The sequence below is a fragment of the Nesoenas mayeri genome (genome assembly GCF_963082525.1).
Source record: "Nesoenas mayeri genome assembly, chromosome: 11".
NCBI lineage: Eukaryota > Metazoa > Chordata > Aves > Columbiformes > Columbidae > Nesoenas > Nesoenas mayeri.
The window spans coordinates 10,832,447-10,849,693 of record NC_137563.1 but is presented as its reverse complement, the minus strand read 5'-3'; the positions used below and the strand labels follow the sequence as shown (position 1 = coordinate 10,849,693).

Genomic DNA, 17,247 nt, shown 5'->3' with positions numbered 1-17,247 from the left:
TAAATTCGTGTTTAAATTAAAAGGTGGTGCCAATGGGCGGGAGACGCTGTAGGGCGGAGTGTGGGGGTAGAGCCGAGCCCGTGGTCTGTGCTGAGGGGGTTTCACTGAAGGGGTCCTGCTCCCCCCTCACGCTTCGGAGCCGCCGGCGCCTCGCCGCTCTCTGAGGGGGGAGGCGGGAGGCGGCGGCCTCTGGACCCGCCCTGTGAGAGGGAGCCCTCAGAGGCGAGCGGGACAGCCGCACACGGCCGTTCGGCCGTTAGCAGCGCGGGGGTGGCGGGACTGAGGTTTCACCGCCTCCCGCCGCGGAGCAGCAGGACCCGGTGGCCGCGTTCCCGCGATCACGAGTCGGCGCCCGCCCCGCTCCGCTCCCCAGCCACCCCCGTGACAGCCAAGATGGCGGCGCGAGGAGGCGGTGCGGAGGGGAGGGGGGATCCCGCTTGAGACGCCCACACGGCGGGGAGGCGGCGAAGGCGAGTCGGGCTCCGCTAGGATGAGATAAGGGCCCAGGGACCGAGCTTTTTTACCCCCTCTTACCTCCCTTCACCCTCCCGCTCCTCGTCCCCAGGGGCAGGAGGCGCCGGCGGCCGTGCCCCCTGGCCCGGGGAGCACGGCCCCCGCCTGAGGTGAGAGCTGCGGGCGGCGAGGGAGCGCGCCGGGCTGTCAGCGCGGTGGGGCGCCGGGGAGGGGGTGGAGGACTGTGTGTGTGCGTGTGCGTTTTTCCGAGGAGAGATCGCGGAGCAGGCGCTACGGCGAGCCTGGGCCGGCGGGGAACGGGCGTCCGCCCGCCCGCCGCTGCCAGTGCCGGGCGGGGGCCCCGCGGGTGAGGCGCTGAGGGGAGCGCGGGAGCGGCTGGAACTTTCGGCTGGGCCGCGGTGGGAGGCGGGGGGGAAACTTTCTCCGTTTCCACGTCGGCCCCGCCGCGGCGATGGCCGGGCCGGAGGAGCTCCGCGCCTGCCCGGCGTGCACAGGCGGGCGGCCCTGCGGGCGGCGGAGCGCTGCGGGCTGACCTGCCATGTTACAGAGGCAGGAGCTGCTCGGGGAGAACCCGGCCGAGGCGTGTATGTGTGTGTGTTCCCCAAATAAATGTGTAATTTTAACATGCAGCGTGCGCTGCGTCAGCTGGAATTGCACAGGTGGGGTTCAGCCTTGTGCCCTTTTGGCTCCCGCCAGCCTGGGTTATGTGCACCTGGGTTAATGCGGCGCGCTGGAAGTGATGGTAAAAACTTCGGTTTTATCTTAGTTCTGTCATGACGTCTGCACGTAGCATAAGTTGCTGGCCAGGGGATGATAATGTTTAATAACTTCCTAACGATGGTGGCCATTCTGGACTAATTTCAACCAGGCTGTGTGTAAAAATCTGCTGCCTCTGAGAATGTCGATTTTTTAAAAATGAGGTCTTGACTTGGCACTTAGTTCTGAAGTTTAATATTTTGTTGAATTATCTGAGTAGAAGTGTGGTGTTCCGAGGAGCTTTTTACTTCATTTCACAATTTTTTCTGGAACTGTTGCTCAACTAGAGGTTTCCGTAAAGAGTGTTACATTACAGTATATAATCTTTCACTTTCTGAATGATTAAATGCAAATATTTAATCTTGGCAAGTATCTGTGGTGGTTTAGGAAAACTAATTGAGTTAGTCTAGCCAAGGAAGGCCGAGGGGGAGTAAATGGATTATTTCTGGTTTCTGTGTCTAGCATACAAGTCTTACTTTGTAAGAGTCTCCCCTTTTTCTTTTATTTATTTTTTTTAATTATATATCTAGAGTATTGGTGTAACTCAGACTTGCTTTTAGAGTATTGAGGAGTCTGTAAGCTCATTTAAAATGAATACTGATGTGGAACTGCATCTCTGGTAAATGAAGCTAAGTTTTTTAGGCATAATCAGTACTTGACATTGAAATGGCTTAATTATCAAAAATAGAGCATTAGGATTTTTGTGATTAGCTTTTGGGGAAGGGGAAAATTGCATGGAGCCTTAGAAACACAACAGAAAAGATTTAGTTTTTCTACATCTTTAAGAGCTTATGTGATATACATGTTTTATTTATTCTGGGAGCATTAGGGTCCAACTGGATGAGGTACTTGCCTCAAGTTTGAGCAGCTTCTGCTCCTTTGGAACAAAACAGGCTTTTACCCAATGGCCTCTTCTAAATAGTGGATTTACTAGAAACTAGCACAAAAGTCTGGTTCTGCAACCAGTAAGCCAAAAGGCACTATGACTGTTAGTTTTTTTTTAAATACAGGCTTGCTTAGAAATGTTTTTCTAGTATTGAGGATGTTCATATGCTTGAGTTTTTATACTTTTTGTAGCTGTGTGGTCGCAGATTTCTGGTGAATGACTTGTTCTATATTTTTTACTTAGATAGAACACCGATATGGAGCTTAATGGAATTTCTATATGCATTAATGGCAATATTAGCAATATCGTAGTTACTTTGCCAGAGTTAATTATTAGTTAGTAAAAGCATAAATATTGACATAGCCTGGCACATACTATAGGGCTCAGGTGAGTGTAGCTTATTCAGGTCAAATGTTAGGAACAATGGAAATAACCTGGTCCTGTTTAAGCTATTGGCTTGAAAGGGAAAGCAGAGAGCAGAGCCCAGCTGGTGCTCTGAAGAGAATCAGGTCTCAGGAAGGTGTCTAACTAACACTGCTGTTCTGTGTCACTCTTGCAAAGGAATTGTCTGCACCACTGTTCAGAAGCCAATCTGGTAATTTTAAATCTGCATTGAGGGGTTTATTGATTTCTAGGTAAATTCCTTTTGTGGTGTATGATAGCTAGAGGAAACTGTCTTGTGACTCTTCACTGAAGATGATATCTAGACCAAGCTGAAATAATGGGATTTGTTAATCTTGAGGTTTTAAAAGTGGAAAAAGAAATTTGCAGTGTCACTTAAAAATTTAACATCCCTTTTCAATTTCCATCATATTTCTGAGCAACTGGAGTTAATTTTGCAAGTCATAGTAGGTTGAAATGTTTTTTATAACTGGCTGTAGAAAGAGTTGTGCTCATGATGGAATGCCAGCAGCTTGTGGAAGGGGAATAGTACTATAACTACTTAGTCAGGACCTTTCTCAATCTTAAATATCTCCCAAAACAAAGACTTGTAGGAAGTCCACTTTCTATTCATTGTCCTTTACTCAACTTTGACCTTATTGTTTAAATATGGTGTCGGCATGACCAGAAAGTTGGAGGCTAAAAGGTTGCACAATTTATATTGAATTTTTTAAACAAGAGAAGTCAATGTAACCTTGTAACCTTATTTAAACATAGTGTTCGAGGTATTGGTGATTTCCAAGTATCTTGCTGTCTGAGGGAGGGTTCCAGTAGCTCAGGTGTTGATACTTCTGTAGCTGTGGATTTAAGGGATTTGTTCTGAAGTTTCTTGGAAAAAAACTGTAATACTTCTTAAAAAGGGGGAGAAAGGACCAAAAAAAGACACCAAAATAATTTCTATTTAAGTGCCTTCACAAAATATCATGCAATTTATGTGAACTGGTGTGTTTCCAGTATGATTCTCTTGTTTGTTAGAGGAAGTATTTACATCAGGTTTCTCTGTGATGTATCGAAATCCACAATCCCCCTCCAGAATCAAACCTTGTCAAGATGCAGCACATTTGAAGAAAGTTTATGTTGAGCTTGCACAAAAAGCAAGGGTAGAGATGTGGTTTGGAGGGCTGACTTGTTCTTGTCCCTCATCCTTCTGCTGTAGTCTCGCTGGGTGGTCTTAGACAGGAGCACAGAAAAGGCATCAATTCCCTCATGTAGCAATTCTGTATATAAAGAATAAATGCTATTGCAAGCACAAATCGTGATAGAAATGTTATGCTATACTAAAAGCAGCAAAGCTAAAGCCAGTTATGTCTTGCTTAAGCTGAGGATAGCTAACAGGTTGGAGATGAATATGTATAAACAGTGAATGCATCACCATTGTTCAACTATTTAAAATCAGATCATTTCTAACAGTGGTACTGACCAAGTAATTACTTAAAGTGAATGCAATTCTTAGCTGTATTGCATAGTAAACCTTGGATATTTTCTGCTGTCCTTCAGTCCAGCCTCAGTCTATGCGTGGTCTGGAATCTTGGTCTATGACTGATCTGGAGATACTCTGCTGATGTATATATGCTTATAAAGTGCCTTCACAGAGTCAAAATTAAAATGTACAGTGAAAGCTATGTGAGTCAGTGATGGTGAGAGGTTTGATCTATAGCAGTCATTTTAGTAGCAGTCCATGATGCAGAAATAGTCCTTTGTAGTTCCCTAAAGAGCTCAGAAACAGTACCAGGAGGAAATTGTGGAGAAGCGGAAACGGCAGACTTCAGAAAGTGTGGGCCCTACTTTATAAAGTGGTATTTTTTTACCTTTTCAAAGTGTGCTTTCATGTATGAGATACAGTTACTGTAGAGGTAGAAAAAAATTGCAGTAAACAATCATGGGGCAGACAGAGTGAAAGAAGAAGGAACTATGGTATAAAAATAGGATGCAAAGAGTAAGGAGGACTGTTAGAAGGTAGCTAGTTATATCCTCACTATTTGGTTTTTACTTAAAAATTTGGCTTTCTAAAAATTTGGGTCAAAAAAAGTCATTAATCCTAATTAATCAAATTATTTCAATTTAGACATCTGAAATAAAAGTTGACAAGCGATGGGTTGTTTAAGTTGTACGAACATATAGGCAAATGAAGAAGTCCCAAGAGGAAACCCCCTTTTTTTTGTGTGCAAGCATTATACAAAGAGAAGGGGATTGTGAGCTGCACTCCTGATTTTTGGTTTTGTCTTGAGCTGCAGAAGAAACTTGCAGGCCTAAGAAGTGATTCTCAGCTGTACAAGTAAAACCAGAATCTGGTCCAGCTCCCATAGTTTCTATATGTCAGCAAGTTTGTCTGCATGATATTTTGGCTGTAAAATTAGAGCAAAAGAGGTGATGCTGGTCAGATCCTGCAAGTGCAGAAGTAATCAGGCTCAGCACAGCACTGCCAGTTAAACCCTGATACGGGAGCAGTGTTCTAATGAATTGTACAGTTGCCTCGTATGCTGAACGCCTGTTCAGGACAGTGAAGACTTCATTACATAGAGTGCCAGGAGCAAACCCTTCTGTGAGTACTTTTCTCGTAATATTTAGCACATAAAGTGACTGTCCCAAACTCAGTATGATCCAGCCTTTCTTTGAAGGCTGTGGTTATTTAATAATTTTGCTCCAGAAGATGAGGAAGAGGGTTTAAGATATGTCTGTTTTATGTTACAAAGAGGTGTTTTGAGCTGGCTCTGGAATCCTGAAGCAGTAAGTTCTATTCACATGTCATTATGCTAATTTACTGTGATTATCAGGTTCGAACACTAGCTTAACACTAGCTAGAAAACTTTCACAACAATGTGTGTTAGTAGATAGATAAGTTTGTAGCTCAGCTGGTAGCAGTACATCCACCCGTGTTTTTCTGTAGAAGGTGAGCATTTTGCTAACTGGATGTAGAGATTTACTAGATGCAGGAGGTATTAGTGTTATCTCACCAGTAAACCTTTCCAGTGTGGTGTAGATCACCTGCAGATGGCAGTTGCAGTCTCTACATGACATCTGCTCAGTTTTCTTACCTTGCAGGACATTTTTGCTGGCCAGAAAAAGAAAAAAATGTCAAATGTCCCAAGTCCCAGTTAAAGTGTATTTTAAAATGTAAGAAACATGTTAGAAACAATTCCCATGGGTCTTTGCTTCCACCGCACGATGAATTCAAAACATTTATTTGAGTAGAGAATGGCTTCAAAACTAAACTGAGGTTGTCATGTGTGTCCAGATGTGGCTGGGTGAAACAAGTCCTCTTCTGTCACTCTTGGTTGATGCACTTTGACATTTTTGGTGACAGATTTTACTTTTGAAGCTCAGTATTGGAAGATTCACTGCTTTCATTTGCTTTTATCTGCTGCACCAAGGAAAGCAGAACATTCTGTTTGGGGCACTTCTCTGTTTAAAAAGTTGTTGTACAATAAGTGATTGTACAAAAACCACGGACTAACTGGCCTCCTGAACTGTGTTTTGGGTGAAGTAATATTTACATTTTATAGTGCTTACCTTGGCTTCACTCCCCCTCATTTACTATAAATTGTTTTCTGTATCCCTCCCTACAAACACAATTGTACTTCAGAAATTGTTTCCATTGTTTGGTTGTGCTTTTTGACCATAAATACTGTAATTTAGAAAGGAAAGTGGAACTTTTGAAACTGGCCTTCTTAAGATTTGTCTCTGCCATGAATCTCATGGGATACTTGAACATCACTTTCTTGATATATATATATATATATTTATTTTATTTTTTTTTTTTTTTTTTTAGTTAGGGTTGAACATCATGGGATTGTGCTGTGCCACAACTGTAACAATCACCTAAGCAGCCTGTGCCTTGTTAGACCCTCTTAGTAAATGCTTTGATTTTATTGAGACTAAAACCAGCAACAAAGAACAAACAAATGGAAGATTTGGTGGAGGGTACAGAAGATGTAGAAGATGCCTGATCTCTGCCTCAGGGTGAATTCTGCTCCATCTCACCCTCTCTGCCAGTTATTCTGCTGCCTCCTCTAAGCTTTGACACTCTAGATTGCCAGTTCTTGCTCACTGATGGCAGCCACCCCACTGAATCTAGATTAGCCTCTGAATTTAGGCCTATTTTTTCCTCTTAGGTATTGCAGTTCTTGGCCTGCATTCCTGTTTTCTGCTCCCAAACTCATGGTCTTGTGTTCTGTCCCTGTGCTCTTATCCAGCACTTTTCTGTTTCCTGGGCACCTCTTAAAGATCCTTTGTTACCACGTTTTCTGAGCTCTTTTGATTATCTCCTCAGCTGTTTGGATCTCAGGTTAACAGAAATACGTAGTGCTGCTGCTGCATATTCTCTTTGTAGTTGTGTGTAAAAATGTATGAAGTCAGTTACTGGAGAGTTACTGCCTGTGACTGGTACTGGTCCATAGTGGTGTATGGGTTAGAAGGATGTGCAGCAGGGCCTGAGTTCGCTTGCCAGGCTCTCGTCCCACCTCCTTGCTTTAGGAGTCATGAACTAACGGTGCTGATTGCTTCTGCATCATCTGAAACAAGTTGTCTTGTACTTTGGGGTTATGCATGCAACCTTGAACTTTGTGCTTCCAAAAATATAATTGTGATAATCTAGTGTAGGGATTTTCCCCCGTTTTCCCCCCCACCTTCAGGAATGGAAGCAAATATTTCATGGTTTGCACAAACCCTCCTGAGATGTTTCTTCCCAGTCTTGCTATGTTACACTTTGTTTTCTGAAGTCGTCTCACAGTAATTTTCTAGGAGTGTTCGCTGAGTCTTGGGAAATAGAAGTGTCATTTAGACAGGGTTTATTTTTGACTACAGCTTTGCTGGTGCTAATAGTGGTTCTTGGAGATTGAAGTCTGAGCGAGTCTCCAGTGAGGTGTTCTCTTCAATCCCATGGGGGAGAACTGTTGCTTCAAAATGCTTAAATGCAGCACAGGCTGCCTGGCTTGCACGTGCCTGGGTGTAAAACACAAGCTCAAGCTGCCTGTGGTCACATCAGTGTTTAAAAGTGGTTATACTGGTGTTTGCTGTATCTGAAGGAAAACAGTGAACTGTGACAGTAAATGGCAAGAATGGGAACTGGAATAAGGTGGCTAGATGGAGTACATGTGTATTGCTGATTGTGGAGTGAGAAGGATCTGCTTAAATATCAGAATCCTGCAAAGAGGAGCAATGTTTCGAGGTAGACTTTGAAAGGTTATTGAACTAAAAGAGCACTTTGATAGCTGGCTAACACCTCTGAATAGACATGGAAGGTATTTATCTTCAGAAAATAGTGGAAGAGTTGAAATAATTCCAAGTGGCTAGCTCACCTGTTCTCTAATGTATTTGGGGAGGGCGGGGGGACGGTTAAGCATTAAATGTTGTTTACTTTCTTAAAAATGTCAATGCAGCATAAAACTTGATATTTTGTTTCTGAAGTTTAAAATCTGGTTTTATATACTTTTTAAATAGTTACATGACATGTAACCTTGTCTTAGCAAGTGACTCCTACAACAATTCACAATATTCATTTAATGGGACTGGTGCAGCAGAGTGTGCAGTAAGCTAAGTTTCAACAAAAGTGTATATTGTTTAATTTTTGTTTTCACTGTTTCTATAGGGAATGAAACTTTAACAAGAAGTCTGTGTTAAAGCCTGGCTGACAGCAAGAGAGGCAAAGTGTAGAAGCAATGCCCTGATGAAAAGGTAGGGAAAACATTGGTAGAATTTCCAGGAAGCTTGTGTTCAGACTTGGGAGAATTCCTGTAATATTTGAGGCACTTCTGCTTTGTTCCTAGGATTGTTTGCTCACTATGAAGAAAATACTGGGGAAAAATGGCTTTTCTGTCACTTTTGACAGGCAACTTGGAAGTACAGGGGTGGGCTGAAGATTTTCCCTGTGTAACTGCAGTTGTTCACATGTTCCTGAGACTGTTGAGCTCTCTTGTGATTTGTGCAGTGTCATGGCTGAGAAATGGTTCTGAGTAGCCATAGTGGGACTGACTGATCCAGTTAACTTCATTTTACTCTTGCATGGCTAGGCTTGACATTTCTGTGTGTTGGCAGCACATTCGAACAGGATAATGCAGCAGTACACCGGAGACTGAAATGCTAGGGGCTGTTAGAACTTTACTGGCAATTTTTAAAAACTGATCACTGATTTGTCTGTCTGTTGTCTGCTCTTTGGGTGCCTTCAAAGGAAGGAAGTTCTTGGGATGTGATTATATGAAGAAAGCTTTAAAAGACATAATGACCATTTTTATTAAAGCTTTGAAGCATTTTTAAAAAGGTGCATTGCAGAGCCCTGCATTGGTTTCCAACCTATGCTAGGAGACCTTCATTCCTTGTTTACAAACAACATCTCTTTGGAGTCAGGCTAATAAAGTAAAATGTCACTTGCTTTAGAGAGCAAATGGGCCTTATAAGGAACTCAAATTAATAAGCTATTTAATATTCTCAAAGGAAACTGCAGGAAGCAATAGAAATGAAGATGAGGAAGATTAAAAGATTACAAGGCAGTTGTTGTATTTGTGTCTGCCAGCCGTGGACTGGCAAAGCTGTTCTGCCAGGATCAGATGGTCCTTACTGCTGTCTTTCACACATCATGGATCTCTTGCACATGCAAAAAGCACACAAGCCAATCCTTTTTGCTATCTGGGAAAGCTGGCTCCTCGAAAGAAGCTGGTGTTGCTAGAGCAAGTTCTTCTGGTCTGCAGCCCGCTTACAGGTTATCTCTACAAAAGTCTCTGGATAGTAGCAAGTTGTATGAATTATATCAGTATTTTTTTCCCTTGGAAGTGGTGCAGTGCCTCTATAGCAAACTCTACTTCATGAAGTATCGTGCCTCGTGCTGCTGCACAGATGGAATATAAGCCACATCTGCATTAGTTCTGGTCACGTGGTGAGGAAAAAGCTGCTTTGTACACCCATCTTATAGTATTTGAACAAAAAATGTGGTCTGTTCAAAAAGCTTGGACACCGAGTTAGTTATTTTGTCTGAAAATAGGTGAGCTGATACGAAATCGTGCCTTTCCATTTTTATTTGCTTTCTATATGAGAGTTGTGAGTAGTTCATAGCAAATAGAAAACTTTGTTGGAAGCAAACTAAGCGTATGTGCTGCTCTTTCTGAATTCACTGGTGAGATCAAAGTTGCACTGATATACCTTCATGGTAAGAGTTTCTACAGAAATTATTCAAGTTAATCAGTTTGTGTTGCATTGCTTTTCACAGAATAATTATTTGTCACTAAATTAGCTCACATTATATACCTTATTTCTGGGATCTGTTAACATAAAGTTTGCATAAATCTGTTCTCACAGTAAACAGATGTTGATAATTTGAGTATCATAGTAGCTCTAGTAAAGTCTGAAGTCAGCTTGAATAAAATGCCACTGAATTGTTTTGATATCTTCTGCATTTCATCCCATTTTTAGCAGCACGCCTTTGTATCAGAAGGCAGAGATCTGAAGGATGATGCATCATCAGTCAGGCTTCTTTTTTCCCTTCTGTAAAAGCTGCGTTAAATTATGAAACTCTTGCTGACTTGTGTATTACTTGCTGTAACCTTAGGAAGCATATTTGTGTGATAGCAGGTGTTTGTATGTAGGGGATTCTAATTTTAACTGGCTCTAAATGAGGAGAGCTTGTCCCAGTTTTTCCTGAAAGTGCTTTTGGGAATAAATGTATGTTTGAATTTAAGACTTTTGGTATAAACTTGACATGAAATAACTAGTAGAGAGGCTTAAATTGTGAGACAGGTATGATTTTTTAGTATAATCTGTATATATATATATATATATATATTTCTGTTTAGTTGTAGTGCTGTCTTGGCTAATTAAACTCAAATAAGGTGCTGCTAATACACTGAAGTTCTAAGACTTGCAGTTTTAACAGTCACAGTTTGTATAATTTTTGATTGCTAAAATTGTTAGAAAATATTTAGAACTTCAGTGGTGTTAGCTAAAAGATGCTAGTGTTTGGCCTTATGTTAGAGTTTAAAGATGCTTTATGAAACTTCTTTATCTCTCCATGCATTTATTGCTAGCCTGTTCTGGATTTGATGGAGCCAGATGTACAGTGAAATAGTAGGCAGCATATGCAGTGATTGAATTTGTGTGTCTTTGGATACATCGCTCAAAGAGAAGTTTGAGTTTGTAGTTATTACTCTCATATACTGCTTATTGAGTAACATTCCAGATGTTTTTGAAGTAACTGCATTTAGGTTAAATTAAACTTAGGTTTGTAACTGCATTCTCTCTTCTCTCAGAAAACAAGCTGAACAGTTATTTACAAACTGTTACACTACTATATATTGATTATTGTTTCCCAGTAATCGTGTGTTCTAAAGTGTCCCATATTGCTTATTAACCATACAGAAAGAAATAAAGGTTGGATAGTTTGGAGGTTTTTCTTGGCCTTTCCTAGAATAATGTAAATAACCTTAAAGGAAAAACTGTTACTCGTTTCCTTGCAATTGTAGAAGCTTGTCAGGTCCGTTACTCCAGCAGAACACAACCAGCCTACAAAGTAAGAGCAGGAAGGTGGAATGACCTTTCTTACACTGGTGGATGAGGTTGATAGTGGAGAATCTGGCACAGGCTGACATTCCTCTTGAGCAGGGACTGATGCTGGGAATCTGAGGTCAGCTTGGAACAATTTGATTAAATGCACAGTATCAACTTGGGACACAATTTCCGCAGTTACTAGTGAGAGATGTCTAGATTTATTTTGCTTGTTTTAATGACGGTTTCTTGGTAAAATCCAAGAATCATGATGGTATGAAGTTGGATAAGGCTTAAACTTGCTACCTAGAGCAAAAAATAAAGGGAAATAGATAAAGCAACTGGAATAAAGGTAGCATGAAAACTGAAGTATTGTACCCACCATTCAAACTGTGTTAAATTCTGTTTCTTGAGTTCCTGAGCGGTAGTGAACTCCTGTGTTGTAACAGTTTCTCTTGCAATCAAATTTTACACCCAAACAAAATTAATTCAACAAAAAAGTCTTAAATAGCTTGTCTAGTTTAAAAAGTCTGGAACCTCATGACAGTAAACTTCTGAAGCTCCTTTAGCAAGGTTCCAGCACATATGGGTGCTTTAGATAAACATTTTTAGCCCATTTCTCAGTGTTCCATGAAAGAGCGGAAAGTATTTTCTTTATTTGAAAGATCAAGCTGTTAAATGAGACATGGGGTTTAAGTGACTTGCAAAGGTATTCAGGAGTCTCTGGTGGAGAGGAATCTGAATCATCTGATAATGTTGTGCGCCGTGTTGTTTGCAAGGCCATCCTTTCATCCTACAGATCTTACTTTGTCCTGTGCTGAAGTTAATTTACAACCTTGCTAGCAAATACTACAAAAAAGCACTGTACAGAAAGAATTCATATGTAAAGATTTTTTTATCAATATATTCCAGGAAGAAATAAAGTGTTTTCCCAGCACAGTTTGGCTGGAACAGCAAGACTGTATTCCTTTTCATTATGAAAACCTTCAGGTGGTCTTAAATGTTTTTCTGTCACAGTGGTCTGCAGTCCATTGAAGCTGACTTGGTTTAAATGTCTTATATAAAAGCTGGTGTATTGCTGGCTATCGATGTGTTGCATACCAAGGATCTGAGCCCCAAAACACTATGAAATAAAATGGTATCAACTTTTAGCTTGCAAAAGTACTCCATGAAGATCTGGCCTTGGTATCTGATGTAAAATCCCACAGGGTGAGGTGGCTGCAAATATTATAGTCATATCTTTAGAATAATCACGACAAGCTTTGCATAAATGTTCAATGTTCAGGAAGTTCATTAATTCCAGATCATGCCTTAAAGATCCATTGTCATGGTGAAAGGAGCGCAGTAGCAGACTATATGCAAAATACGTAAGAACTGCTTTTTGTCTTAGCCATGAGTTTTAATTAGTGAACTCTTTGCAAAACTTTGCATGCTATTTTGCTGCTACTGTTCCTGTTGGTTCAGCTACTCTAGCGTGTAGAGGGTTTTCCATCCAAAGATTTAACAATTAGCTCTCATGATTGTGACTCAGAATTCCAAATTGGAAAGATCATGATTACAAATGAAACATGTTATATGATCTGATGATGGATCTCTCTTATTTCTTTTGTATTCTTATGTTGTGTTTTCATTTATATTATTGCTAGTTTTCTGTTTTTAAAAAATAAACATAATTTTAATCTTTCTGATGTCTTAAGTTTCCTTTAAAAATACTGATATATATTTCTTTCTTACCAGTTAGAACGTCTTGTAATGGAAGATGGAAGACAAAGGGGCTCGTGTTGCTGACTACTTTGTTGTCGCAGGATTAACAGATATTTCAAAACCACTGGAGGAAGAAATCCACTTCAATGATGCTTGCCATAAAATTGCTAAACCAAAAGAACCTGTTACAGATGTAACAGTAATTAATAAATCTCTGGGGGAGGAAGTTCCTCAGGGATATAAATGCATAGATGTTACTCCCTCAGGACTGTCTGCAGATCTTAATAATGGCAGTCTTGTAGGACCACAGATATACCTTTGTTATCGCCGAGGAAGGGATAAGCCCCCGCTTACTGATTTGGGGTGAGTGATTTTTCTGTTCCTGTAAGCGATTTTGGCAGTTTTATTTGACTAACAAGATTTATTGAAGTACCATGCTTTTCTAATATAAGGCAGAACTCTAAAGAGGAGGGTATTGCTTGACTTGAGCATACTGTAACCCAATATGGTAGGAAAAATGCATGCTGAGTGCATTTTAGTGAAAAGTCTAGACCTTTGCATTTTGGAGGTTGCAAAACCATTTATAATTTTCAGTGTCTATACTTTGGTTGAGATAACATGCCTAACCTATTTAATACAGATTGAAAAGTGGTGAGTTGTATGACGTTCTTAGGATCAGGCAATGAATCTTTAATAGAATTGAAAATAATCTATTTTATGGTAAACAAAACACTTAAAAGCAATTATACGTAGGGAAAACTAGTATAGTTTAATCACAAAGCTTTTCTATTAGAATGCAATTTGATACAACGTGACCTGAACTTGTCAGTAAAAATGTTTTAATCGGAGATGAGACAAGAGCTGCTGCTAAACTAGTACTGTTCAGTTATAATTCTTACTATAGTATTAGTATTCAAATGTTAAAGAAAATTATGTGCCTTCTGACTTTTGTTCATCCCATTTTTAACTAGGGTTTTATATGATGGGAAAGAAAGAGTAAAGCAAGGTTGTGAAGTAATTCAAACTACTCCATATGGTCGGCCTGCTAATATTAGTGGCAGCGCCTCGTCACAAAGAGTGTACATCACTTACCGAAGAGCATCCGAAAACATGACACAAAACACATTGGCTGTTACGGATATATGTATAATCATACCAAGTAAAGGAGAAACCCCGCCACATACGTTCTGCAAGGTTGACAAGAATCTTAATAATAGTGTGGTAAGATTCAAAATCTGGATTTTTGAACAGTTGTTATTCAATGATGTGATGTTTGTGGACTATTTGTGACAGTTCTCAGAGGACCTGGTAAAAAATTTTGGTAAGCACTCTCCAAAGATACATCAGATCTTAGACGAATTGGAGGATTAGTCCTTAGGACCTGCTGTGTCACCATGTGCGTAACTGGAGGTTTTACAGATGTGACTATTTCTGATGCTGATTTTACTGTTGTGATGGAAATTCTATATCTAACAACTTAATGCTTAATATGATTCCGAAGCCAGACCTGCTAAAATGCGCAGGCATCGCGGCACTTTTTTTTGCGTAACTTAATATTTTGTTGTCTCCTAATGGAATCTGCAGCCCTGTGTGCCAGGTTTCCTAGGGGACTCAAAAGTCAGTGTGCTGGCTAGAATGCTGGCTGCCTATGGGAATATTATGATGTGAAAAAGATCGTGGTGGAAATTGATCTGCACTTATTTTTAAATAAATGTCTGTAGACATTAACAAATGGATTTTTCGGTTCTACCAGTCTTACATAAATTGCTGTGTCTTTCTCCCATCCCTAAAAGCTTTGCGCCCTTAAAAGGTGCCGGTCTTTTCTGTGTCTTTCAATGTTCTTTATTCTCATGTCCAGAAATTGAGAGCTTAACGTTTTAAAATATTTCTGAAGTTGTTGTTCAGAAGCTGCAAAAACTATGACTTTATGCCACAGTGTTTTACAGACCATGAAATCACAGATGGAATAAGGAATGTGGCCTAAAGATTAGTGTGATTAAAATACAAATGCAGGCACAAAAGAGAATTGATAAGTATTAAAGTAATACACAAATGCAGTTAATAGCAGAAACATTGCACTGTGTGTGTGTATATATAAATACCTGCATGTATGTATATGTATCTGCCTATATACATGTTTAAGCCAGAAGTTTAATGGAATGGAGAAAGGCTTAAATATTTATATGGATGACAATTGTACTTAAAATTCCATAGTTATGTTGACAAATATTTTGGAGAAGAATTTATAGGTCTCATGCCTCAGTCTAGAAACCAGTTGTGTTTGGGAGGTCAGGCTGTGCCTGCTGTGGATCGGTGGCTCAGAGCTAATATGGTGCTTTGCTTTCAGTGATCTGTTTGTGGCCATTGTCTGAAAGGATGGCGTAACAGGCACTGAATTCCAATATTTTAAAGCTCTATGTTTTTGTGTATAGATTATGGTCCTTTGTAAAGAAGGAAGAGGAGACTTTCCTCCACTATTTTCTGTTACATTATTTTCTTATACTTCAGCATGTAATTCAATAATTTCTTTTGTTTTACAGTGGGGCTCAGCAGTATATTTATGTTATAAAAAGTCTGTGGCAAAAACCAACACCATATCATATAAAGCTGGTATGTAACTACTATTTAGCTCTATCTTCAATTCAGGGTGTACAAGCTTATTTGTGATGTAATACATTATTAATTGAAGAATTACTTGACAAAGACATTATCTTGGCATTATCCAGAAAGGAATCTGTCCCTAGAGAATCCTTTTAAAAGAGTGTCCTAACATGAGCCTTAGAATTATGTATCATGGCCATTTGTTTTAAAATTGCTTTTAATTGGAAGCTCAGTTGTGTTTTGATAGGTTTCTACAAACCTGTGTGTCTCTCACCTCTGTTTTTGTTGCTAAGAACTGTCTCTTTAAGAATGCATGTGTGTGTATATATATATATATATATATATATATGCAGAACAAAATACTCAGAAAATTGCTTGAGGAATTTTGACAATCACTTTCTTCAGTAAACATTTTGACGATGTTGGGGAATAGAGCAGATTTCCACACTGCCCTGAACATCAGTGGCATTGAGCTCTTAAGTATTTTTGGATTGCGTATCATTTTTATTTTGTTTTATTTATGAGACAGAATTAATTTGCTATGACTCTGATGAAATGTGTTGGTTTTTTGTTTTTTTTTGTTTTTTGTTTTTTGTTTTTTTTTTAGAAAAAAAAAACCAAAACATGAAATTGTTTGAATGCATGTCATGAGCATGATTCAGGCTTAAGCTTTAATTTACTTATATCCCTTTGAGATGCTGCTTTCTGTAAACAACAGTAGTTTGGGACTAGCTAAAAGGTGGACACTAAGTTTGTAAATAAATACAAATATTAAAAAGCCCCACATCTGTTAGTAGCTTACACGAAATATTGCTTCTTGGGAGGAAAAACCAAACCAAACCACTGCCCTTCTTGATGACCCGTTTTTATTGTTTCTTAATATTTCACTGTATATTAGATTAGAATGTGTAGTGATTGTGTTTTCTGATGTAGAGAAATCCTAAATCTCTTCACACAACATAAATTCTCAGTTTGGAGTCCCCTGGGCTGGTAATGAGCATGGATAGTTTGCCACAACCATGTGATGTAACTGAAGACCTGTATGAACTTCATGTTTTACAGCTATGTTTAAGTCTAAACACATTAGTCTGATAGGCCATTAGCTGAATCCTCAGCTGAGGTAGATCAGTATAATTAATTGTTTCGATTCTATTGAAACTAAAAAAATAATCTGTCTAATATCTAACATATCAGATATTTCAGGGAACTAGTTGGCAAGAATTACTTACTTTTATAATTGAAAGCGTCAGTCTAATTTCTTAGTTATTCAGGTTACCATTTTTTCAACTAAATTTTAAATCTTTACTCATACTAGTGAAGAATGTGAGCTATTACAGTAATAGCTGAGATGCACAGAACCTGCGAACAGAAATAGATAAATTACTTGTAAAGAGTTCCTAGAATGGTAAGTAGCACTTCAGCCCAGCGTTTTAATGGGTGATTCCTCATCAGGCCCGAGGAGCATGCTGCCCCTTGCCAGCTATTTGCTGTGCCTGATTATTTACAGCTTTACTGAAGTTTATTGGAGTCAGTATATGCTGATACACAATTTCTCTAGGCGTTTTTTTAATGGAATGAGCTATTACAAATGTGTTTCTGGTATTCCTCACATAACTTCCTTTTTACAAATTGCCTTTATAGGTTTAATATGCAGATATCCTGAAGAAGATTATGAATCATTCCCATTACCAGAATCTGTGCCTCTTTTTTGTCTGCCTATGGGTGCAACGATTGAATGTTGGCCGTCTAACAGTAAATACCCTCTCCCAGTTTTTTCTACATTTGTACTAACTGGAGCTTCTGCAGAAAAGGTATTCTAAAAGCTTTTCTTTAAAAAAAATCATGGTTTATAATTTGAGTTTAAAAATGCAGGTGTTTATCTTTTCAGGGTGCGTATTTTCACAAACTAACTTGCA

At 39.5% G+C, this 17,247-nt stretch overlaps 1 protein-coding gene across 6 annotated transcripts in view; it reads left to right on the top strand.

Moving 5' to 3' along the window:
- Window positions 1–429: 429 nt before the first annotated feature.
- The window catches only part of DENND4A (DENN domain containing 4A), a 45,299-nt gene continuing 28,481 nt past the window's right edge, over window positions 430–17,247 (top strand). For 5 of the 6 annotated variants that reach the window (XR_013922602.1, XR_013922603.1, XR_013922604.1 and 2 more), the window contains exons 1-6: window positions 430–623; window positions 8,145–8,230; window positions 12,764–13,093; window positions 13,702–13,951; window positions 15,271–15,340; window positions 16,973–17,142. Coding sequence is in view for 3 of the 6 variants with exons in the window: in XM_080351027.1 (XP_080207153.1) it covers window positions 12,786–13,093; window positions 13,702–13,951; window positions 15,271–15,340; window positions 16,973–17,142 (798 nt within the window). In the remaining 3 variants the exon portion in view is untranslated. The remainder of the gene's footprint in view (window positions 624–8,144; window positions 8,231–12,763; window positions 13,094–13,701; window positions 13,952–15,270; window positions 15,341–16,972; window positions 17,143–17,247) is intronic. The other variant, XM_080351028.1, reaches the window with a different exon arrangement.